Genomic DNA, 25,912 nt, shown 5'->3' with positions numbered 1-25,912 from the left:
CGGGCTGGAGAACCTAGTGTGAGAGCATGGCTACAGAACCTGGCTGGAGAACCTGGAGAACCTGGCTGGAGAACCTAGCAAGAGAACATGGACACAGTACTTGGCTGGAGATTGTGGCTAGAGATCCTGGCAAGGCTGCTGATCAACTGAACGCTGTCTCCGTGTCATTCCTTCTTTGGCGACTCTGTCTACACCTTTGGGGAACCCTGGACCTGCTGGAGTTGGACCCCGGCATCTGGCGCCCGAACAGGGACTTGAACCCTGGACCCTCAGAACCTGGCTACAGAACCCAGTTTTATTCCCTCCCTAACTTCAGGGGAATATCTCTACTTGGGGAAACAACCTTTCTCGGAGAGGTGACCTTGGTTAAAACACAGCGCCAAGAAGGTGAGCAAACATATTAAGAACAGTATGCCATATATGCCAGGTCCCTTGAAACAGCAAGGATGGACCGGCTCCCGGCACTGTTGCATAGCCACTCTTTAATATAGCCATTATTTTCAAGGTGAGTTGGGGCCAATTTCCCAACATGCCTTTTATCTTTGAATTCTGTGGATCAAAATCTAATACCTTTAGATCTTTATTTTGAAGCCCTGTATTCTCAGGAGGTAAAGCTTTAGAATTTTAATAGGCACATGTTAGATTCTATTCTGGACAAAGAATCTCTCTGAACCAAAAAAGCAGAACCAAAAATAATGGCATCAGTTATCGTTTTGGGCTGAAATAACAAACTAAAAAGCTAGCTGTTATGCCAAATACCATATGAAACTCAATTTTGGGTAACAGGACAATTTCCTCATATTTCAACAGGTAATTACACCTATTGTGTAATTACCTCAGCTGCTTTGCTGAGTTGAATCAAATTTGTTCTGCTTACAAAAGATAGCTTTTACCAACTAACTGTTTGTACTATGTCAGTTTAGACTTGATATATTTAATAAAGATGTTACCTAAAATTTTATTAACTTAAAAAATAACATTTAAATATTAGTACTGCTTAATATTTACTCACTTTATGTCTCCTGTATCTTTGTAAAGTGACAGTGGAGTGTTGAGAAACAAGTTTGCACTTATGGAGGGATTTGTAAATTTTAGTGCCGTGCAGAGATGTTGGTTATGGTATGCACAATGAGACTCCACTTTTGGGGACAGCTTCTGTTTTGACTAAGCAATTGGCCCACTGCTCACGATTTGAAAAATAATTACAACCAAGTATCTCTCCATTTAAGAAACTCTGAATACTCTTTATCACGCCCCCCCCGTAATGTCCATGTTAACACATATTTCATTGATATGACTTCTCTCCACACTCTTTGTGACTTTCCTCTTCTAAACTGCCCTCAATGTTAATTTTCATTTGAAGTTAAGTGTGCAATTAAATACTGCTTCGTTTGAGGAATACTTGTCTGTTACCAAGTCACCTAATAAAATTTTAGGAATTACTAGGTAAGTGACACAATAAAATATTTAAAAATTTAAGTCAGAGGTAATATATTGAACAAATTATCTGCTTGATTATCTGCTGATTATTTTCATTTAACACAATGGGAATATTTTGATTGAAAAGTAAAGAATGTTGATCAAGTCAGTTTTCTTTATTTAAAAAATTTTTATAAAATGAAAACAAAAACTAAAGGCATTGCTTTAATTTTTATGAACTTTTATTTTGAAGTTATTTCAGATGTACAGAATGTGCATTTCAGCAAACTGCAAATTTCAAAATATCACAAAGAATGTTTGGACACCTTTCAGTAGCATTTACATTTGCTTTATCCTTATATCTGTATCTTTATCTATATATCTACGTCTGTCTTCTTTACCTGAAGCATTTTGGAGTAAATTTTAAGCCTGGTGCTCCTGTCTTCTAAATAGATCTTTATTTCCTAAAATCAAGAAAATTCTTTTACATTGGCAAAATTAAGATGTTAACAGTGATATATTACTGCCATTTAATCTGTGGATCATATTCAGATTTCACCAATTATCTCATTAGTTTTTTATAGTAAAAGAAAAATAATTGTTTCAGGTTCCTGCATTCCATTTACTTGTCCTAACTCTTTAGCTTCTCTCCATCTGGAACATTACTTAGTCATTTTTTGTCCCTTCTTATTAGCACAGGAAATTTATTTTAAAGAAAGCCCTTCATTTTACATTTATGTCTTTTCTCACGATTATATTCAGATTGTGCATTTTTGGCAAGAATCCCCCAGAAATGTTATTGTCTAGCTATGGGCATCACATAGGAGACAGGTGACGTCCATCCCATTACAGGTGGCGTTGGCTTGGTTAGGACGGTGTGTCTCCCATTTCTCCACTGCAGTTACTATTTTTCCCTTTGTCATTAATAAGGTATTTTATATGGATATACTTTGAGATTCTGGAAATATCTTATACTTTCACTCACTAGCTTTAGATACTTCCTACTTTCTACTTAGTGAGGATTAAGGCTAAAGTGTACAGTAGCAGTGGCAGAATTTATGAGTATATTTATTTAATCATGGAGGTAGATAAATGACAACACAGTGCCAGAAAGATTATTCATTACTATTGAAATTTGATACATTAAGAACTCAGAGGTGAGCCCTGGCCAGGTGGCTCAGATGTTTGGAGCATCGTCCCATACGCCAAAACAGTTGTGGGTTCCATTCCCTGTCAAGGCACATAACTATGTAGTGGGTTTGATCCCTGGTTGGTATGTGTTCAGAAGGCAACTGAGCAATGTTTCTTTCTCATAGATGTTTCTCCCTCCCTCAAATTAATAAACATATCCTTGGATGTGGATTAAAAAAAACTCAGAGGTGAAGCAAAACCTAATTTACCTCATTGCATTTGATAAGCTCAGTTATTTATTTTTTGGGAAATACATTTGAAACAACAGATTAGTACGAGGGAATGACAAACGGTCTAGAGCAAACACTGACAATAGCGACTACTTGATGGTGATGAAAAAGATAAATTAAAATAGTAAATAGACCTATAAACAGCTAGCTGATTGTGACCATCTAATGTGGCATGTAGAATACTTACTCATTCTAGTCCTTTAGTATGATTACATCCCATAATATGGCATTTGGTGATTGTAGTTTGAACAAAAGATTCATGGTGAGATGGGGCATTGCCAGTACAAATTGACTTATCAGCTATTAATAGGCCCTGCAGGATGGCATACCTTGATGAATATATCCCAATCAGTAATTTGCCTTTGAGGATTCAGAAATTCTAATTTTGTAAGGCTTACCGTATTTGCCGGCGTATAGGACAATTTTTTGGCCCTGAAAAATATGCCTCCAAGTGGGGGGTCGTCTTATACGCCAGGTACACTTCAGATAGACTGCCCATAGTGCTTGCCCCGTGCCATAGTGGCCTCCCGATGCCCGCCCACTTCATTCCACATACCGTTCAGGCATCAGCAGCGCTGCTGGGTGTATGCTCGGCTGTTATGCGATTTTGCTGTTATGCGATTTTACCACACTCGCAAAATCGCACACAGCCGACCATACACCCAGTATGATAGCGCAAAATCACGAATCGCGATACCATACTGGGTGTATGGTTGGCTGTGTGCGATTTTGCGAGTGTGGTAAATTCGGGTTACCGTATATTTCTTTACATATGCATTGAAGATTCGCGATTTTGCGCTATCATGGTGCCTGTTAGAATGTTGAAGAGCTCGCACTTGCGCACTAGTGAGGTCCCAGGGAGATGCTGATGCAATTGCTAGGGACTTGCCCGGCACTTGCTCTCTACCTCTATTTGTTATCTTACTTCTATCATTGACAGTCCCTCTAGGTTGTGGGCTGCTTGCCTGTGTTCCTGAGAAGCATCTACGGTACCAGTCTATAGAGTGTGTTTTCTTTAGTGAATTACCGGTATGTTTACCGGTAATAAACTTGCACTGTTTTATGTATATGTTTGATTACATACAGCCTTGTGACAGTTTTCCTGCATGTCATAAGCATTTGAATATAAATTAAAATGTTAAAATCAAATCTGATATTGTTTTACCTTTTATTTGGTGTGTGGAAGGTGTGCGGAAGAGGGGGTAGTCTTATACGGCGAGTATATAACAAACTCTGTATTTTGAGTGGAAATGTTAGGGGGTCGTCTTATATGCCCAGTCGTCTTATACGCCGGCAAATACGGTACTCCTTTGTATTTTCTTCTCATGTGTCCTCCCCGCTCCCTCACTTCATCCCTCTCTCCCTCCTTACCTTCCTCTCCTACCTCTCTATCCTACCTTTCTCCCTCCCTCCCTCCTTTACCTCTCTACCCTACCCTTTACCCTCCCTCTTCTCCTTTGTTTTTTCATTCTCTCTCACATTAATGTGTTTTTTTTTTCCTCTCTCTCATCTTACTTTTGCTGACTAAATCACAAGATTTATATACTAGAATGTCAATATATTAACCTTTGATCATACTATCTAGTGGATCCCTTTATTCATATGTTTCTTGGAACTAGAACACATTTCTGTTGGGTAATAAAACTATGTATGAACCAGGTTCTCAAAAATGTGTTTGGCCCGGCTGGCGTGGCTCAGTGGTTTGTTTGTCAACCTATGAACTAGGAGGTCACATGTTTGGTTCCTGGTCAGGGCACATACCTGGGTTATGGGCTTAGTCCCCCATGTGGGTCATGCAGGAGGCAGCCAATCAATGATTCTCTCTTATCAATGATGTTTCTAGCTCCCTCCCCCTTCCTCTCTGATATCAATAAAATATTTTGAGGATAGGTTCACAATAAGGAAGTTCAGTTTTATATTTTGAATGTTTAAGGCATTTTTTTTCTGAAAGTGTGTTCCATATAATTCTCAACCCATAAAGATGCTCTGCAAAAGAAGGAGGTGTGTGGTTAAATAAGTACTATACAATATCTTGTTGAGTTCCAGGGCAGATTGAGTTTGAGGAATCTTTCTTAAAAAGAAAGCCTGTTTAACTTAGGTTAACTCAGTGTTGCCCAGGCAGAAGTGACACAGGAACCCACCCAGCCCCAACATACACACATAATAGCTTTCAGAATAAATGTTTATTAGCATCATATTTTTATAATTAGATTTTTTTCTTCTTCTAGGTAGGACAAGGTGAATTTACTGGCTTACTAGACACCCATCTTTGACTCTGCTTTCTTTTTATATAACCTTTTGTCCCAGTTAGCCACTTTTACTTTCTATTAATTTTCCCTTCTTCCTCCCTTCTTTCTTTTTGAAAGATATTTTAAAAACTATTATTGAATATTTTGGCCTGGGAGCCATTTGTTTTTTTGTATCACTCTATTCTGATGTCTAAAGTGTTGAGTTCAACTTGCAGAGGGAAACTATTTCTAAGTTCTCAGGGATGGGAAGTCTAAATTGTTTATCTAAGCAATGTTGCACTTATAAGATCCCTGAAAATAATAATACAGGGTGTACAGAAAATATTTCATATCTCCTGTTTAATAACTTTGGAATTGCATTAAAATGTATTTAGAAAAATTTCTTTTAAAAAAGGTTTAACATTGTGTTACTTTAAAAAGATATTTTTCTGTTACCTGAAAAATTTAGACATGCTAGAATGTTTTGTAGACTTTAACAATATTTGAACCTAAGTGGATATTTAAAAAAAATTCTGTAGGTAATGATTTTGTTTTGAGTATCCAGTTATTATTTGTTATCTACTTAATTTTATTTTGAAATACTTGCAGTTCACTAATTTAGATTGTAAAATGTTATTTTTTCTGTTATATAACTCTGTTGGGTTAAAGTGGATCCATTTTTGTATTCCATTCATGGGTCCAATGTACTTTTTTCCTACACAGTTATTAAGAGGCCTTCTAAGGTAAAACAGAGCTTTATAATTAATTTTCGTCTTTAAACGTTTATAATAATATGCTTCATAAAGGACAGCAGCACATAATTATCTAGCTGATTATATTTATTACATGCTTTCACATACATTTTTCCATGAGGAAGATCAGGAAGGTCAGAACATGCTGGGAGGGACAAAAATTCTGGCCCTACCTCCACCATTTGTAATAGGCATGTCTCTCGATTTGCTGTCCATTCACTCATTCATTTTATATTTAACTAGAGGCCTGGTGCATGAAAATCCATGCACTAGAAGGGGCACCCCTCAGCCTGGCCTGCCCCCTCTCACAGTGCGGGAGCCCTCAAGGGTGGGAGGTAACCCGGCGATCAAGGGAAGGGATGCCCCATCACACTTCTGCTGCTGCCACTGCAGGCAACACAAGCCTCAGCCTGATTATCTGAGCCTCAGACCTGCCCTGGGCGGCTGGGGGGCTGAGGGGACTGGGGGTCTCCAGAGGCAGACACGTGGAGCAGCTGCACGCCTACCACCCTGGTGAGACTGAGGGGACTGGGCGCCGGCATCTTGTGGCTGTGGGCGCCACCATCTTTGAGGGCGTGGCAGCAATGAGCATATTCCCTCCTTATTGGCTGTGGGCATTGCCATCTTTGAGGGTGGGGCTGTTAATTAGCATATTCCATCCTTATTGGCTGTGGATGCCACCATCTTTGTGATGGCCTGAGGGTCAATTAGCATATTCCCTCTTTATTAGATAGGATTGCCTAGTGTATAGTATGTACTTTCTGGGCAATAGGGGTAGAAAGATGAAATTAAGTCATTCACTTAGCTTTTAAAATTATTTTCTCACTTAACAGAGATGTGTCAATAGGATTAATATAAAGCCTTTGGTACATAGTAGGTTCACCTCTTGAATACTTAGAATGGAATGATGCTTTCTCACAAGAAATTTATTTCTACCAATAATAGAGAGGCTTTACATTTTTTCTTATTTATACTATAGAATCTTATTTCTCACAAAACCATAATTTGCTTTCAAAAATATATTTTTATACTATCTAAAAAGATCTTTATTTAGTGCTGCATTTATTTTACAAAGGTTAGATGCTTATTTTAGTGATGATTTGTCATTAAAATTATGTCAAAATGTCTTAAAATGTTGTTGAAACTGTAAACAAACTCATAACACACACAGAGCTAATTATGGATGCCATCTGTTTATTTTTACAAAGCTTTTTTTTTTTTTGAAGACCATGGCATTGTTTGCTTATGATAAGCTTCAGGATTATTATAATGACTAAATCCTGTCCTTCAGTTAGTGTAGATGAAGATGGAAGACAATTCGTTTGTTCACTGACCTTTTCCCGTGTCAGAGTGTATGAAATATAACATCATGGAAAAGTAACTATTGTGAAGTGCGTTTAGAACATACTTAATTTATATGAGAAAAGAAATTGATATCAAAGCAGCAGATATTTAAAATTTTCAAACTTATTCAAGGCTTTAGGTGAGAGACAGATGATCCGTTCTTTAACGGTGCCATAAGTGGCTTTATTTTAGCCCAGTGCCGTTTAGGAACTTGTAAGCTATTGACCAGATTTACAATGGTGTGTATCCCTGTTAGTATCCCTCTCTGTCAGTGCATGTTTTTGTACATGTGTATCCCATGTGTTAGTGTGGAAGGCCAGGGATCCCCATGACAGCATCATCCAAGGTGGTTACCAGCAATTTGCTGAGAGAGCAGAGTGATTTCACTGGCTCAGTTTTGCTGTTGTGCATGCTAAGCACTCCCCACGTAGGTCTGGAGGGAAAACAACCTGCAGGATCCATCTGCTGCTTTCTGCTACACTGCATTGATGTAAGAGTACGCTAATCGGGTTGCCTGTCAGGACAGGTTAGTGAAAGCATGCAAGTGGGTGAGACTTAGGCTGGACTCGTGCTTTGGAAAATCATAATCTGCCTCTGTAGATGCCATGCTAAATGTAGCAGAATAGGTTGATTATCAGCCACATTGAGGACTGCAGTTAAATATGTTATTTTCGGTTATGAATTAACCGAAATTTAAAGTGTTAAACATTGCTGGACCACTTCTAGTTAAAAACTGGGAAAAGTGATACAGATAGTTTACAAATACTTTCTAGTTGTTAGTTTCTCCTATCATACTTTTGCATGCTATTGTGTTTATTATTTAATTTTAATCTCTCAGTTTTTAGTCAAATATTATTAAATGTAATTAACATTATTTTACCCAGAAATTATTGGGCTTGTTCTTGCTTATTTCTATTTATTTACCTTTTCCTACACCTATTGACTGGCAGATCTTGGCCTTGCAGGTTGAGCATCCTGTCACAGAATGCATTACTGGCCTGGACCTAGTCCAAGAAATGATCCGTGTTGCCAAGGGTTACCCTCTCAGGCACAAACAAGCTGATATTCCCATCAACGGCTGGGCAGTTGAATGTCGGGTGTATGCTGAGGTAAATGAATGATGTTGGGAGGAAGGAGGGTGGTTGTATCTGAGTCATGAGACCCTAGGTATAGTTAAATAACAAAGTAAAGTTAGGATTTTATAATCCGTGTCAAGTATTTGATTATGTAATCCAGAATTGAACCAGAAAATAAGGTTAGATAATTGTGACATAATTCAAAATATTTTAAAGGGATTGAGTTTAATTAATGTTCATGTATTTTTCCTAGATGGAAAAATAGCTACCAATCGGTTTAAGGGGCAACAAAGCATTTAATATTCTTGTGCTTCAGTGGACCTTGGGTTTTATTTGTTTGTTTGTTTGCTTGTTTCAAACCATATTAGAAATAAACTGCAATATTTATTTCCATATTTTTAAGAGCTTACCCTGAGCACACATTAGTTGTTAATTCAATATTTACTTAAATTTTTTCAACATTTTTTTTCCTAAAAAGTTCATCCCTTATGATTACATGAAAGTAATAATTGCAATTTAAGTTGCAGTTTTTGATAAAACTTTTCCTTCATAATTTTAATTTTACTCATAAACACTCAGTTCAGTACTTTCACGTTATTTTATAAAGGTAACTATAAATCAGATAAAGCAATCAATGTCTGAAAATGCTGTTTTCAAATTATTAAAACTGGAATGTAAGAAAACATACTGCCTTTTACTTTTAGACATGAAGCCTGTCTGTCGAAATAAAAAATAAATCAGCAGTATCAGAGTTTAAGAATACAGAAGTTGTTTGGAAGTGTTGTTTAAGAATCGTGAGAAATACGTTTTGGCTTGGTTATTGTTCATGCTTTTTTATTATATTTTGAGTGTTATTCTTCCTTCTTGTTATGACACTGAATTTATGTAATTTTTCTCCTGATGATCTAAGGTATTTATAGTTGAGCACATATCTACTACCATGTACAAAGCTGCTTTTCAGGTCTTTATTTAAAGAACAAAATTATCAGATTTTACCATATGTGAGCTGTTCTGAGAGTGAGAAAAACAAATATCTTTAGTGTACTACTTTTGTTGTTCTGAACTTGAGTGTGTTTTGATGTAGCGCCTAAGTTAGTTTATTTTTGCCCAAGGCCTTCTAAGAAGATTTATTAAAAAGTTGGAATTTTCCCAATTTCAATAAAGTATAATCAAGTTTAGGCTAAATTCTGCTTACAGTTCTGTTTGATTTTTATACTTCTAAGTTGTCTAGAGTGAGTATAAGACAATAATATTCTGAAATCTGTGATTTGATAAGTACTGTGTATGGAAAAATAGACCTATAAATGCTTCTTCATTGTGTAAATATTTAACCTTGTGCTCATCTGTATTTCAAAGACTGTGCTTCCTTTCCTTTGAACTTTCAGGACCCCTACAAGTCTTTTGGTTTACCGTCTATTGGGAGATTGTCTCAGTACCAAGAACCAATACATCTACCTGGTGTAAGTCATTAAACTGTAATACCAAGTGAAGGCTTAAAAATCTTGATTTATGTCATACTTTTATGTTAAAGCATGTCAACACCAACCGGTGTAAATTGGAGGACAAGTGAAATTCATGGGGAATTACAATTTTTTTTTATTTTTTTTTATTTTGTACTTTAAAATGTGCAGGAAGTCAGAATCCATTTGACAGGGGAAGTCTGGAAACATCTGACTTCTAATCTAAATAAATAATAGTTTACAATGTTCGTAATTCTTTCAAAAATTGTAATTAATAGAGCATGGAATCCTAAGAATGGGAAATGACTTTTCTGTTACAATTTAACCTTTTCAATAAGTCTAATCCAGCTTCCCTATATAGTCAGATGTCAGGAAATTCAAGCCCCAAATCAGCTTGTTAATTGAAATGGATTAAGGAAAACAAGCTACCTCATTTTGGATGTCACTGACTTTAAATACATATTATTTACACCAGTGAAAGAAAAATGATCACTGTCTACTTTATTCTATTGTTCTTCTATATTTAATAGTTCTTTAAATAATTTTTATTGCATAAAAAGAACAAGGACATACCCTTTCTTTTAATCAAGGTATAATAAGTGCACATATATATGACATGGTGTTAGCTGGTGTGTGACAAGGCTGTACCATCTGTGAATATGATTATTCAGTTTGATTACTGGCATGAAGATGGTGAAAGATTACAGGAAGAATTCTAAATTTGAAGATGTTATTGGATATATGATTTATTTCACTTTTAAAATTGTTTTTGCCCATGTGCTTTCTAAAGGGACTTGACCCTTTCTAGGGTCGAAGACTCCATGCTGTGTTCAAAGCCTGAAGGCAGAAAAAAAATTGTAAAGATTTAACAGGCATTATGTGATGTTAAATAGCAGATGAGAAAACAAGTATTATAGGGACACATCTAAACATTTTTTTTTAATCAAACAAAAAGTATTAAGTAAGAATTCGTAATGATAACTCTAGTTGTTAGAAGTTTTCACCATGTTGTAATAGCTAGCAGGATGTCAAACATTTTGCCCTCGCAAGTTTTTGCAATTTGCAATTTTCGAACGTGAGACCTGTTGAAAGTATAAGTGATAATGGACAAACTATACCCCCTACGGTCTTTGTCCCTCCAAATCTTTCTTCAATTAATGCTGCAGCAGGAGTTTTATGTAATAACATTTGTGGTTGTGAGCCATCCATAGAAAGAAAAAACAATTAAAATGCCTTAAATGTTCTGCTTACTGCTGTTATTTGCTTGCGTGAATGTTGCATGTCAGCTAAATGGACCAAGGAATAGATAAAGTGATTGGGTGCGGGAGAGTGCACACTAAGCTTTGTCTATCATTATTGCTGGGAGCAATCAAATTGATGTCAGCAGGACAGTAGATGCGTTGACAGCTGTAATTATGTATCTCCATGGTGATCACTTTTGGCCTGTCATGGAGGCCCACGATTCCCCTTCCTTGGAAGCATTTAATCAGCTTGGGCTGTCACTTGTCAGGTAGACATGGTGGGCTGGGAGTTGTGCTGAGGGGGAGAGGTGAATCGGGAGTGAAGGGTGGGAGACGGGGCCACTGTTGGTACGGAGGAGAGACATTTAAATGATGCCAGAGGTTTCTGAGCAGTGGTTTGAGGCTCTCCTATATGGGTGCTTGGGTGTTCCCCTTCTTGCCTTCTTAAAGTAGATCAGTTATTTTTAACATAGGAAATCCTTTGTGTCTCTTACCATTTTGGTCAAAAGAATACAAACTTCAGAGTTAAAGTACGGTTTGTACTTTTCACATGCTTCTTTAGGCCTAAAATTTATTTATATGGCAAATATGAAGACTTTCTTTTTGTCTTTGGCCACCATATTTTATAAATTTGTTCTTTTCAGACTGCAGTTTTGTTCTGCTCAGAAATTTGTGAATAATTTTATCTGACTTTGTTCTTAAAGCTTTTAGTGTAAAAGCTAAATATATTCTTTTGTATAGCCTTTGTTTCACTTGGAGGAATGGAGACTTGATTTGACTTTTAATTCATTGTTAGGCATTTTAGAAAGCTGGTTATTATTTGAAAAAAATATGCAAAAGCAGTAAATTATAAGTGGGAATTTTCTTTTTTGGTAATGTTGATTTGTTTATACAAAGATATGTGTTGATTATATATAATACATTTTGATATCACCCTACTTATTTTTAAAGGAAAATGATATAACCTTCTGTAATTATAACTTTAATAAATAACAAAGACAAAATTATATTTGGGGGCCCCACGTGACCTAACTCTTGGGATGCTATTACTCAAGGCAACTAAATTTTTAAGTTATGAACTATACGAGAATGTAATAAATATTCTTTAATGCCTTTTATTTTTCAGTGGGTTGAACATCAAAGTTCCACACTGGCTTGATAGCACTTTATGTAGCAAATAATAGAATATGTTTAAAGTAAAAAAGTTTTAGAATTTGTACCAATTTCAATTTTAAATACAGCTTTAGCAAGTGTGCTAAGGTTTTAAATAATACATGGTGGTAAAATTAGCTCTTTAACTTTTTGCCACTCAAATTAAGAAATTGCCAGTTAAGAGATGTCTTTTCTGATATATAATTTGATTACCAGTTGCCATTTTGAGGCTATTTAAATGTGGGGAGAAGGTAGATTATGATTTTATTGCTTTCACAGCTGCCCCGTTAATTCTTTGCTAGTTTTAATAAACACTGCTTGTGAATTTCATAGAACTTCAGTTTATGTCCTGAAGTATGTTTTCAGAAAATAGAAAGCCAAGTATATTTTTTAAGTGCCCCGATTGACTTTCATTTAACATTAAGGTTTTCCTATATGAATGTGAATGCAAAGAAAATTTTTGTATTTTACAAATACAGGAATAAAAGTACTCTGGGTTAGTTATAGTGTTATCTTCTAAAACCTTACAAAGAGAATAATAACAGTGTGACTTTTTTAAGGGGATGAAACCACGCTTTCTCTTTTGATGTCACTATATAATAAAGCCATCATCATACCCTCATGTGGATATCCTAGACAAGAGGTTCTACATGTGGTCCCTTGATAATTGCCTAAATTAAAATATTAAAGGCTGAACAGCCGCTGAGTTGACCTTTTTCTGTCTTGCTGCAGACAGATGAGCTGCTGTTTATTAGGAAGGCTTCTTCCCACAGGTGAGGAGCTTCCGCTTCTCTCTTCCCACCCCTTTACAATGTTGGGCATCAAAGTCCTGCTGTTCTTGCAGCTTCGATTAAATTCTTCCATCCTCAAGACCCCTAGGACATGCTTGACAGTCTTAAGTATTTTGATTAGCTTTTAAATACTTCAGATTCCTAAACTTAGGCACCATAATTTAATAACTATTTCATCCTCAGCAACTGCTCATTTAAAAAGTTTTACATGGCTAACCTCTGTGCCTTATTGCTGATATCAAACTGGGAGATGAAAACAAGAATCAGCGATGTACTAACTTGTTGGCTGGTTAACAGCAATCAGGCTCTTCAAAAGAATTTTTTGAACTTGTACTATTCCTCCCCGCCCCCCATGAAAATCACAAAATCAGAACTCTAATTGGGGCTGTGTCCTTACAAAGCAAAGCCATGAAAAAAGCTGTGTAAACAGTAAAGTCTCAGGGGACTAACAGTAAGAGGAAAAAAGTGTTTTACAGTTGAGAGGGTGAGGCGAAAAAGGAAAGTGTTGCAGACATGAAAGGCTCAGAACCAGCTTTCCTGTGGGGCTGATGAGCTGAGCTCCCAAGTCCTGCTGCATGGCTTGACTGGGGTCCTCACTGGAACTCTCAGACGCTGCAGTGAGGGCATCATTCATGCTATGCTTCAGTTGGAGACACCATCAAATAGCTACAAACGTATAGCAGGATAGCGATGTAGAAATGCTTCTCTCCCCAACCCCTTTTTTCTTAGTTTCTTCATTTAAAAACAAAAATATGTATGACTGAATATTGACAGACCAACGTAATTTGGTCTCTATATATTTCTATATTGTTGTTCTATTTTCCAGAAGCTAAATGTTGAGATTGAAATTATCCATCTGTTCCATGGAAATTAAATTTGTTGTTAGAAACATATGTGTACAATATGAAGTTACTTTCATTTTTTTCTGTATTCCAGGTCCGGGTTGACAGCGGTATCCAACCAGGAAGTGATATTAGCATTTACTATGATCCAATGATTTCCAAAGTTAGTTCAATTTTTAATGGCTTCTTTCAATTTTATTCTGAAGGGCAATAGACCTATTTAATTAAGAAGTTTGAAATTGGTTCTTTATCTGAGTCAGGTACTATAATTACACAAGGACTTGTGTACTGATGGAAAAGTAAAAGCAGAACAGATTTTCTTTGAAGAGAGAAATTCAATATCATGTTAGTTTCCAACACCCCTTCGTCCCCCATCAACTCAAATCAAACTACTACCAGCCAGTAACAAACTTATCTAACCAGTGACACCAACCCAGCCTATTGCAGTGAGAAGGAGTTAGGGTGTTTTCTGGCCATTCCTGAAAATTGCCTGCGATAAAACTAAGAATGGCAGGTGATGTCAAAGAGTTTGGGTGATAGGCTGTGTTTGCCAGAGTACTTTTTACCTTTTCTCTTCAATTTTTATAAATCACAAATTTTGCAGGTTTCACATAATTAAATTGTATGTAAAGTATAGGATTTCTTTTTTGCCTACCTGTCTTTTAAATTGGACTTTCTGAAATAAATTAGCTCTACTTAAATCTTTAAATTTTTTAAATCTTCAGAATTTTAAGATCTTATAAAATGTAAAATTTTGACCACTATTGTTAAAATTGTGGGTTTTATTGAGGAAATTCTATTTTTTCTAAACTTTTAGACTTGTATTAAAGAATGACTTCTTTATTATAAATCTTTCTCAAGATGTTTTTTCTCCGTATTTTGGGGGACTTTTAATGTAGTTGCAGTAAACAAACCATTTTTTCCTTTTTTTTACTTGTTTAAATGAACTTTAGGTATTTTGTTTGTTAGAGAAACGCTATTTAATAAAAAATACATTAAAATATTATAGATCAATTTATACAAATATAGTTTCATTTTAGATGAATGCATATCTGTTCAGAAAAGTGGCCTGCAAATAAACTTTCATACTGGCTATTGAAAATACTAAAATGTACTAAATGTATTACATAAACGTGTTGAATGTACTAAAATGTAAGCTACAAATTGACTAATGTAATAACCAGAAAACTCTTTCATGAATACTTAAAGTGCTATTTTACTGCTAATTTGTATAAGGTACATGTAAATAAGCACAAAATTATATAGGACAGTAAGTTTTTTAGTACAAGAACCCATTGCTTCTATATTATGTTATTTGTAAATATTAGCTATTCAAGGTTTCAAACTTGGAACCCACAGAGAATAGGGAAAACCTCTTTCCTAATCTCCCACTATCCCAGATGTTTCCTTTTGATTTCTTTCCTTTAAAAAAGCTTATGCTTATTTTTGTTTATCTCAAATAACTCTTTACTGTGATAGTGAACTGTAGGAGAAAAGTCTGAAATAGCTTGATTCAGATATTCATTTATTTAGAAAAATCTTGATATACTTAATTTAAATAGAACCACTGTGAAGATTTGAAAGATAATATGGGATATTATGGGAAGTGAATTGTTCGATGAATTGGTCTATATATCTATATAAATATTTTTGTTTGCTTGCTTTTAGCTAATCACGTATGGTTCTGATAGAACTGAAGCACTGAAGAGAATGGAAGATGCACTGGATAATTATGTTATTCGAGGTAAAAGCAAACATTTTAGGTCCTGTTATCCCTGGAGTTCTAGAAAAATAGCTTGAAGATTTACTAATTAGCAAATTTGATACAATATTTGTTTAAGTGGAATAAAAAAAAGCTTGAATTAATTAAACTGACATACTAATTAAGAATAAGTATTTCATTTTCTTTAGCAGTCCTATACCTTACATATATATCTTAAATCATAAGTTTTATTAAATAGCTTAATTTATGACCTTTCCTAGATGAACATAAAGTTTTTTATATATAAAATGTTTCTTCATACTGAAGACTTCTGGTGGGTGCAGTTTGACAGCAGATTTGTTATATTATTGTCTTTGGTTTTTTGAAGTATGAAACTTGAAAATGTGTGGAGATAGAAAATATTGTGGCCTACATTTGACTAACTTGAGAGTAGAAAGAAGAGCTCTTTGTTTCTATGAACTAGAGAAAATTATAGAATATTTTCTAGGAAATACAATTTTGTTACCTCATGTGCATATAGGATAGTTCTAATATCTAACAAAGTGAGAGTCTATAAGCCTTTAGGGTATGTAGTGATAACTGAATTAGGACCAGCCATTATACTTAAAGAATTAAAATGGAGTTACACTTACTCCCTTTAAGGAGTAAATTGCATTCTAAATGTTATTAGCAACTTTTCATTCGTAATCAAAAGATCATTTTACGTTAGCTCAACATAAATTATCATCAGCTTTAGGATAATGGACTTCAACATCAAATTTAAAGTGTAAAATATAAGTTCACTTAGAATTATGACTGAATCATGTAGGAAAGACCATATGTAAACAATATTGAAAGCCCATTTTAGGTCCTCAGTACTGTGTGCAGCATTATAAGCTTTCATTGCACTTTGTCCTATTGCTTCTCCAAAGCATTTATCATAACTAATTAAGAATCAATTGTGTAATTAATTGCTAAGTGTTGGATTATCCCATAAGAATATTAGGTACGTGAGGGCAGGGCAGCGATGGTGTTTATCTTGTTTACTTATATATTACGGTACAAGTACTTAGCAGTGTCTGACACATGATAACTGATGAATTCATATTTGTTGAATGAATTCATGAAAGACTGAGTGATAACTGTACCTATTTCAAGGAATTTCTAATAAACGTGGTGTGAAAAATACAGAAAGATGAATATAATATAAAATGGTAAATGTCTTAATAGTGGAGTGAAAAAGTAGAGTGGGAATTCAAAGGTGCAGAGGGTATCTCCTTTCTCACCACCCCCTTTTGGTCCTTTGAAAGTCATGTGAGTACTGCATTAGGGCTCATAGGTGACTCTGTTGCGAGTACCTCACTATGTGATTCCTTCAAACAACACCCTAGAGTAGCAGCATTTTTTAACGGACTGGTAACTTACTGGCTAGGTGAAATAATAAGATGGCACACGCAGGCATCTTTGGAATGTGACTTGCTATTGTCTTGTGGAAAAACAACCTGACGTTAGATGTTAAAATAAAAGTACATACCCTTTGACCTACTTGTTCAGTTTTTGGGAATCTTTCCTAGAGAGTTAAAAGACTGACTTGTGAGATGATGTTTACGGGGACATTTACAACAGCATTGTTTGTAGCAGCCTAAATTCTGATTCACCAGTGTTGACTAAATGGATGAAGGATTGAGTAACTTACTGTGCACCTTCACTGTAAAATACTAAGTAACTATGATTTGAAGGCATGTCCATATGTGTTGTTACAGTAAAAAAGCAATTTGAAGAGTAATGTTAGTGCAATCTCATATTAGTTAAACCACCTTCCCATCCTAAAATAGGTTTCATTATGTTTGGATGAGCATAAAGATGTGGTTGTGTACACATTACGACCTCTTCTAATCCTTGAGGAAACAGGTTTTCTGGATGCAGAGTGCTTAGGCTAAGAAGGTATTCCGAGGGGGCTGTACCCTTTATCAAAATGAACTCCTGGTTCTCTTTCCTTTTCATTGGCCCTGCTGTCCTCTGCTATCACTATCTATATCATGGACTGGCGCATAGCTTCCTGAATGGGTTCTCTATACCTGCTCTTCACCTGTACCAATCCATTCTTCAGTATGGACCGAATAAACTTTTTAAAGTGAAAACCCAGTTATCACTTCCCTACTAAAAACCGTTTAGTGTCTTCCTGTTGCCTTTCGTGTGGATGCCACAGTTTCATTTTTATCACTTTCTCTCATGCCCTCCTTCTTCCTGCTTCACTATTGTTTTCATTTCCTAGGATGTGCTAATTTTCTTTCCACCTGAGGATCTTCAAAATTAGGTTATTGTTAAAACAGCTATAGCAAAGAGAATAAAACACAGTGACTTAAGAAAGATACAGTTTAATTTCTTTCCCCTGTAATAATCTAGGAAGGATGTTGTCAGGGGCTGTTCAGGTGATTCTTATATTCCCAGCAAATGGTTTTCATTTTGGGGTCCAAAGTGACTCAGCAGGAAGGTGGCAGGGGCAGTGGAGGTGATGTGCTCCCCTCCTTTTGGTGCCGAATCATAAGGTCATACATGGCTGCTAGGAAGGTGAGAAATGTAGTTGACATCAAGTGGCCATATATTAAGCTAAAAAGTATCATTTCTTTTATTAGGGGAAGGAAGGAAGAATAGATATCGGTGCATGACTAGGGAAATAAATACATCTGCTCATTTGTGGAAACACATACACACAAGACCAGAACTAATAAGATGGTGTACCTACAGGAGATGGAGGAAGGATCTGCTGGAAATGATTGGGAAGTGTGAAACAAAATAACATGGCATGAAGGGAGAGACTTCTTTGATTATACATTTTTGTATAATTCTGACTTTTAGATCTATAGTAATATTCAAAAAGAGTAAAATCATTAATGTTCTAGGGAAAAAACTCAAGTGGAATACGAAGAGAAGCAAATGAACAGGAGTCTATGAATCATATACTTATGCTGAAGGAGAGAGAAAACAGCTAACCTAAAGAGCTTTTAGCAGTATTTTGATTGATAAGCTAAAGACAAAATATATGTAAATAAGTATGAAATTCTAGTTAGGAGATTTTCCCCCCCTAGTTCATGGGTTAGTAGTTCTGAAACCAGTTTATGTCTATTCTGGGATTGAGGAAATAAAAACATTTTGGATAAGAAGAGCCACGTTTCTCACTGTCAGAGAAAGGAGTTACAGATGTGGAAATGGGTAAGGGAAAATTAACCTTAAAGTGTTGAAATGAAAAAGAATTCTTAGTTTTTGCCATAGATTGAAAAATAAGTATATAAATATATGTTATTGTATATGTTTATGTTTGTGAACATGCATGTGTGTATGCCCATATATAAATATATTCTCTAGCTCAGGGTTTCTCCATGTTAGCACTATTGACATCTTTGGGTAGACAATTCTTTGTTGTGGGGGCCTATCCTGTGCATCATAGATATTTATCAACATTGTTGGCCACTACTCACTAAATGGCAGTAGCGTCTCCTCAGTTATGACAACTAACATTTCCAGTCATTGCTATATGTGCCCCGGGGGACAAATTGCCCTTGATTGAGCACACCAGGCATCTAGATCTTGTTATCTAAATACCATCCTCCCATGAATGGAATCAGTACTCATTGATAACATGGCTGATTTCAGTAAGAGTATAAGATGAGCCTAAAATACCTTGTATAAGAAAGTAATTAAGTGTTCAAAAATGACAGGGCAAAGATACAGGAGCCAGCTTTAAGAGGCTCCCACTGACCAATCGGGAAATTTCAGCAAGAAGATAAATAATGCTAGCAATTTATTAAAATCCATGGAATAAAGTAAGAGTCTAGGAGTTCTTATAGATATAAATAGTTGAGAATGATAATTGAGGGAGAAGGCACACTTCTTCCCTTACAGTAGAATTTTAACTAATAAGTGTAGAAAAACACTTGGCAAACACCACATTGTTTAGGTAAAAATCATTAGTGATGGATGCTAAAGTTAATGGGTGAAAATTAGTTAAGTATAATAGGAAAATAGTACCTTCAAAAATGGAAAAACCTAGCAACTTAGAAGATCAAAATTAACATCTGTCTCATTGGTAATGAGACAGATCAACATCATGTGCCTCTTGATATGATGCACTGAAAAGAGCACATCATTTCTGCGACATTCTTTTAAAAAATGTATAACGTGAGTATAATCAGGAGAAAACATCAGACAAACCAAATTGAAAGACAGAGTACAAAATAAATGGTTTGTACTCTTCAAAAGTGTCAAGGTCAAGGAACACAAAAGTGGATCAACTTATCTAGATGAAAGGAAACTAAGGACACGTGACAACTAAATGCAATGTGTCATCCTGGATTAGTTTCTGGACCAGAAAAAATTGTTTTTTCTTTTGTAGTAAAGGGCATAAATGGGACAGTTGGTGGGATTTGAATAAGGCCTTTAGATTAGGTAATGATGCTGTTATCAATATTAATTTTCAGATTTGGTCATTGTACTGTGATTACATAAGAGATTTACTTTGATTTTAGGAAATATACACTAAAGTATTTAGAGGTTAAATCTATATTGTCTGCAACCTGCCCTAAATGTTTCAGAATAAAACAAAAACAAAAAACAAAATACCCCCCTCCCCCCAAAAAAAAAACCTGTGTAGAGAAAAAGAGGGAAGGAGGAAAAATGAATGACAAAACAAATAAATGTGATAAGATGTTGTTAACATTTGGAGAATCTGGGAAAAGGATATAAGTAATTCTTTGTATCCTGTTTTTGTGAAGGTTCTATAATTTTGAAATTATTCAAAATAAAAAGTTTTAAAAATAGGCGAAGAGGAGTATACACCCTTCTTTCTCCAAAGTTAACATGCAAGGAATAAAAACAGATGCATTTGCAATTTATAATTATATATCATTCATCTGACTAATTCTAAAGGAGAGAGGGGTTTAAAAAGGACAGAAAAGGAAGGGCAATTTACTGTCTAGTTTGATAACTGTTTAGTTGTTTAATTATGTTCCCCCCACCCCAAGTTGATGGCGAGTTTTTGTTAAAATAAAGAATCTTTACAGCAAAAATAAATTAGTGAAAGTTAACTTCTGTGTCCCCATGCAATAAGCAGTGGCTTTGGCCTCTGTTTGATCCTGGCAGTGTGTGGAGCTAATGTCTGGCCAGTGTTTTGGAAGCAGCAGGTAGTCAGGAGAAGGCTGCTCCTAGGGGTCCTCCTCTGTGGCTGGTCATGATTTCCCATACAGATGGGACCTCGTGAACTTTGGCAGGGGTCATCCTCAATTCCCAGTCCAAAACTCAGAGTCATAATTTTTATGAGTATGTGATTAATAATATTGTTAAAATTATAGACTAAGTCTCAGAGAGTACCTCTGCTGTCTGCTTATTATTTGAACAAGGATCAGTTTAAGCGGGATTGTCTTTCCTGGGACATGGAAAGAAAGTAAACTAAGTATAAAATGGTAACTTTCAAATATGTGGGATATCTTTGAACAGTTCAATGATTTTTTTCCACTTACCTGATCCTTTGAGCTTTTAGGTATAAAATAATTGTTTTTTCATTCCCATTTGGCTTTAGAATTAATTAATATATAGTAGTTTGGGGAGCAGTAAGGCATCTGGATTTTGGTTGTCCCTTGTTAGCCAGTGTTTTACCTTATAGTTGTTAGGAAAGAAAAACACATAATGGTTTGATTTTGTATGGTAAGATGTAATATTTAATTTTTTAAAATTTATTGATTGATTTTAGAGAGGAAGGGGCAGGATGGGTGAGGGAGGGAGAGAGAAAGAGAGAAGAGAGAGAGGAACATTGATTTGTTCCAGTTATTTATGTATTCATTGGTTGATTCTTGTATGTACCCTGACCAGAGATCAAACCCACACTCTTGGTGTATTTGGACGACACTCTAACTGAGCTAACCAGCCAGTAATATGTAATATTTTATTCAGAGAATATTAAAGAGAAAATGTTTTTGCACATTAATTGTATTCCTGAAACATTTATCAAAAGAAAAGTACATATTTTCATGCTGTATTAACTATTCAAGTAGAAAGATTTTTTAGAAGTCCATTCTTCACTTTGTGTGCTTGAGTGGCTCTGTTCTTTGATATCCAAAATGTAAATTAATATTTGCTTTTAATTATTTTGAGTTATGTTCTCTAAAACAAGCACTTTTTAAACTTTAAATCTGGAATAAAAATACAACATATCATTTATACTATAAAATTTCATACATTTTAATTTTTTGGATGTCATCAGTCACGAATTGATCACTGGACATCAGAAAATAATCTTATTTTGGTTCACATTATTATTAACTATTTCTGAAAGCTATGTTGTATTTTACTGTAGACAAAGTATGATGTAATTTATTTTGGCATTGGACACCCAGAGAGCAAGAAAATTTATACCAGTATTAGGCTGTAACAAGAAAGCCAGTAAAATTAAATATGAAGTGTATCAAGCGAGTAGTATTATTTTTATTTAACTGGATGAGGTAAGGATAAAAATCCCGAGTTAGATTGCCTTTCTAAGTTGTTCATTACTTATGCAAAAAAGCTTATAAATAAAAACATTCTGAATTCTGTACATGAGAACACCTTTGTTTTTCTTCTGTTAATCCTCACTTGAGGATATTTTTCCATTGATTTTTAGGGAGAGTGGAAGAGAGAGGGAAAGACAGAGAGAAACATCAATGTGAGAGAAATACATCAATTGGTTGCCTCTTGCATGAGCCCTGACCAGGGCCCGGGCTGGGAGGAGTCTGCAACCAAGGTACATGCCCTTGACCAAAATCGAACCCAGGATTCTGGTCTGTAGGCCGATGATCTATCCACTGAGCCAGAAAAGCTAGGGCAGAACACCATTCCTTAGAAATAAAATTAAAACTATACCTTGATCTAACTTTCATCCTTTCCTGTAAATTATACATTAATAATTTTTTTTTTTTTTTTGCTTTTCTCTGTTTCTCACTTTGTTTTGGATACATTTCCATGCATGTCCACCTCCATGACATCTGTATCCTTCTGTATGTACATTCTAATCTGCCCACTCTTCTGAACTCATCATTTAGACATCATCAATCTTATCTCGTGGGCATCTCAAATTTAACATGCTCAAACTTTTCCTCTCAACCTGTCCCTTTTTTGTAAATGACATCTTCTATCGTGTAGAGCCAGAAGTTTGGGTGCTGTGCTTAACTCATCTCCCCCACTCTTGACAGCCGCTAAGTCACCAAGCTCTGTCTGCATCCTGAATGTCTCTTAAATCTGGCCACTTTTCTTCATCTGTGTTGTCCACCTTCCAGCTGTGGGCTGAGGCTTTGCCATTTTTCAACCTGTCTCCTGCAATTGTCAATTAATGGTTTCCCCCATCTTTACTCTTGCCCCTCCCCAATCCCTTTTCCAGCAGCAACTTGAGTGATTCATGGAATGTATAACTAGTCATATCTGCCCTATTTAAACCATTCTGGTCACTCTCAAGGTCAAGTGAAATCCTTGTAGTTTCTACGGCTATCAGACCCAGAATGCCCCTCCTGACTTTTCAGGCACACGGTTCTTTCACTTTGCTCAGACACTTTGGCCATGGGTCCTTTCAGCCTCTACTTAGAAATAGCTGTGGTATCCATTTGCTTTACAGCAATGAAAAGTCCTCCCTAATATTACCCTGTTTGTGGCCTTCTACATCTTTTTCTATTTTCTTTTCCAGCCAGGAAAATTAGTGTAAGTCAGAAATACTTTCCTTTTCCTGGAACTCCTGTCATTTCCTGTGCATGTAAATCTCTCTGACAAATTATCACCCTTTTCTTCATCAAAAGGGTTTTAGTTTGTCTGTAGAATATACAATGAAGGGGTTCATTGCCCTTTGATAGCCTGACCTCTTTCAAGGAATCTTTTATTTTAAATTCTTGCTGCCTTTTTGTCTTTCTAAGCATCCTAACATATGGCCTTTAGTTGCTCTTCATTTTTCTCTATCTAAATATCACCTATAAGATAGGAAGATGTCACATTTTGCAACGATTTCTTAGGTTTATTGGTTTCACCAGAACTTTCTTATACCTTCTGATACTTTCCCAATAGATAAATAATTACAAAGGCCTTAGAAACATTAGTGATTGAATGTGGACTCAGTCATTGTCCACAGAACAAGGTCAGGATAACTGCATTTCTCCTGGACGTGTGTTATAAAGATATTTATTAAATCATTGTCTGTATGTAATAACTTCTTCCATGGAGTATTTGTGTAGCTAAAAGGAATGATACTAATATTTGAATTGTGGGACTTCCTCTAAGTATTTTAAAGAAGTTTGAAGAGATTGAAAATTGGATTTTATAAAATTTTATGCACATAGTATCTTCTGAGAACAGAGATGCTCAGAACTTTTCATATGATTGTTGGTATGGTTTATTATAAAGAGATGCATAGAGAAATGCCTAGAAGTGTGTATTAGGTTGTTGACATTGATTGCCTTAGAGATAAGAAGTCATATTGTAAAGATATATACTTCTTCCTAATACATACACATTAGAGTATGGGATAACGTTCTGTAACAAAGTTTCCTAAATACAGTGGTATGAAAGGGCAGGAATTTATTTACTTCCCATGTAACACTCTGGCTAGTTTATGCTGATGGGGCCAGTTAGTGTTCTATGGTCATTCGGGAGACACTGATGCTCACATGCACATTCCCATTCCCATCTTGCTTGCTCCGCTTTATCTACATTGGCAAATTTGAGTTTGAGCCATATCAGGAGCTCACAGGAAGAGAGAAATAAAGGAAGTCCAAGCAAGCAATTCTTTTTTCAAGGAAGTGAGGCCAGATTTGGAAACATCACTTTAACTTACAGTCCTTTGTGTAGAAATTAGTTTATCATGTCTAGCTATAAGGTAGACAGGTAAGTTCAGTCTGTGTCTGGGTGATCTTTTGTTTAGCTAAGACTATTACTGTCAAAAACATGAAAAGCAGATTTTAGGGGAAACCAGCAGTTTGTCACAATATACTTACATATTTAAAAATTTTAATGTATTATTATTTTAATTTATATTATACTAAACTTTAGATAATTATCCAGTCTCTCTGGATCACAATTTTATTTTTTTAATCCTCACCTAAAGATATTTTTACCTTTTTAGATAGAGTAGAAGGGAGAAAGAGAGAGCGAGAGAGAAACATTGATTGGTTGCCTCCTGCACATGCTCTGATCAAGGCTTGGGATCGAACCTGCAATCCAAATATGTACCCTTGGCCAAGACCCTTCATTGCACTAACCACTGAGCACCGGCCAGGGCATTTTTTCTTTCATCCTCACCCAAGGATATATTTTTATTGATTTTAGAGTGAGAGGAAGGAAAATGGAGGGGGCCATTTATGTGAGGGAAAAATATTGATGATTTGCCTCCCGTACACATCCTGACTGGGGATTGAACCCACAACCTTCTGGTGCATGGGACAATGCTCCAACCAACTGAACCACCTGTCCAGGGCACAGTTTTCTTATTTTTAAGTCTCCTTTTTCCTTGTAATTTTTAAAAACTCTATCACTGGTTACTGAAAGTTCACTAAAAACAGGTTCTGTTAATAGCTCCTTCATTTTTCTTCCTGTGATATCTTATTGTGACATGAGTAGTAGGGGTAGAATAAATGTTGATAGAAACACATGTTGACAGATGTAGATTAATTTGCTCAGAATATCAACATTGTTAAAACCTAATAGCAGATATTGGCAAACTTTTTTGGTAGAGAGCCAGAGATGCAATATTTAGACTTTGTGGAGTACATAGTCTGTGTTGCAACTACTTGACTCCATTGTTGTAGCATGACAACAACCACTGCTGTATTCCAATAAAATTTTATTTACAAAAATTGGTGGTAGGCGATTTGACCTGCTGGGAATAGTTTATTGAGACCCTTCATTTTAGGATCGCTATGTCCTCAAGATAGAAATAGGTACCAATTTAGATCTGTGGAGCTTCATTCTTACAGAGTATGAAATTGGAAAGTAGGTAAATAGATCACTGCTGGGGCTTAGGATGCAGTACTTCTGTCTGATGTTTATTATATACTAGAGGCCCGGTGCACAAAAATTTGTGCACTCAGGGAGGGGGGTACCCTCAGCATGGCCTGTGCCCTCTCACAGACTGGGACCCCTCGGGGGATGACCACCTGATGGCTTAGGCCTGCTCCCTGGGGGATTGGGCCTAAGCTGGCAATTAGACATCCCTCTGGCAGCCTGGCAGCACTCACGGGATGTCCACTTGCCAGCGGGGACCAGACCTAAGCTGCAGTCAGACATCCTTAGTGCTGCTGAGGAGGCGGGAGAGGCTCCCACCACCACCGCTGTACTGGCAGCCATCAGCCTGGCTTGTGGCTGATCAGAGCTCCCCCATGTGGGAGCACATTGACCACCAGGGGGCATCTCCTGCATTGAGCATCTTCCCCCTGGTGGTCAGTGTGTGTCATAGTGACCAGTCATTCCCAGTCTTTCTG

The 25,912-nt window shown here is 36.1% G+C and overlaps 1 protein-coding gene across 1 annotated transcript in view; it reads left to right on the top strand.

Annotated features, from left to right (window-relative positions):
• PCCA (propionyl-CoA carboxylase alpha subunit) overlaps positions 1-25,912 on the top strand; it is a 371,281-nt gene that overhangs the window by 182,452 nt on the left and 162,917 nt on the right. The window contains exons 13-16 of the mRNA XM_006761966.2: positions 8,130-8,273; positions 9,626-9,700; positions 13,821-13,889; positions 15,395-15,470. Coding sequence (XP_006762029.2) covers positions 8,130-8,273; positions 9,626-9,700; positions 13,821-13,889; positions 15,395-15,470 — 364 coding nt within the window. The remainder of the gene's footprint in view (positions 1-8,129; positions 8,274-9,625; positions 9,701-13,820; positions 13,890-15,394; positions 15,471-25,912) is intronic.

Source organism: Myotis davidii, unplaced genomic scaffold (assembly GCF_000327345.1).
Source record: "Myotis davidii unplaced genomic scaffold, ASM32734v1 scaffold637, whole genome shotgun sequence".
NCBI classification, from domain to species: Eukaryota; Metazoa; Chordata; class Mammalia; order Chiroptera; family Vespertilionidae; genus Myotis; species Myotis davidii.
This window is presented reverse-complemented; position numbering and strand designations above follow the sequence as displayed.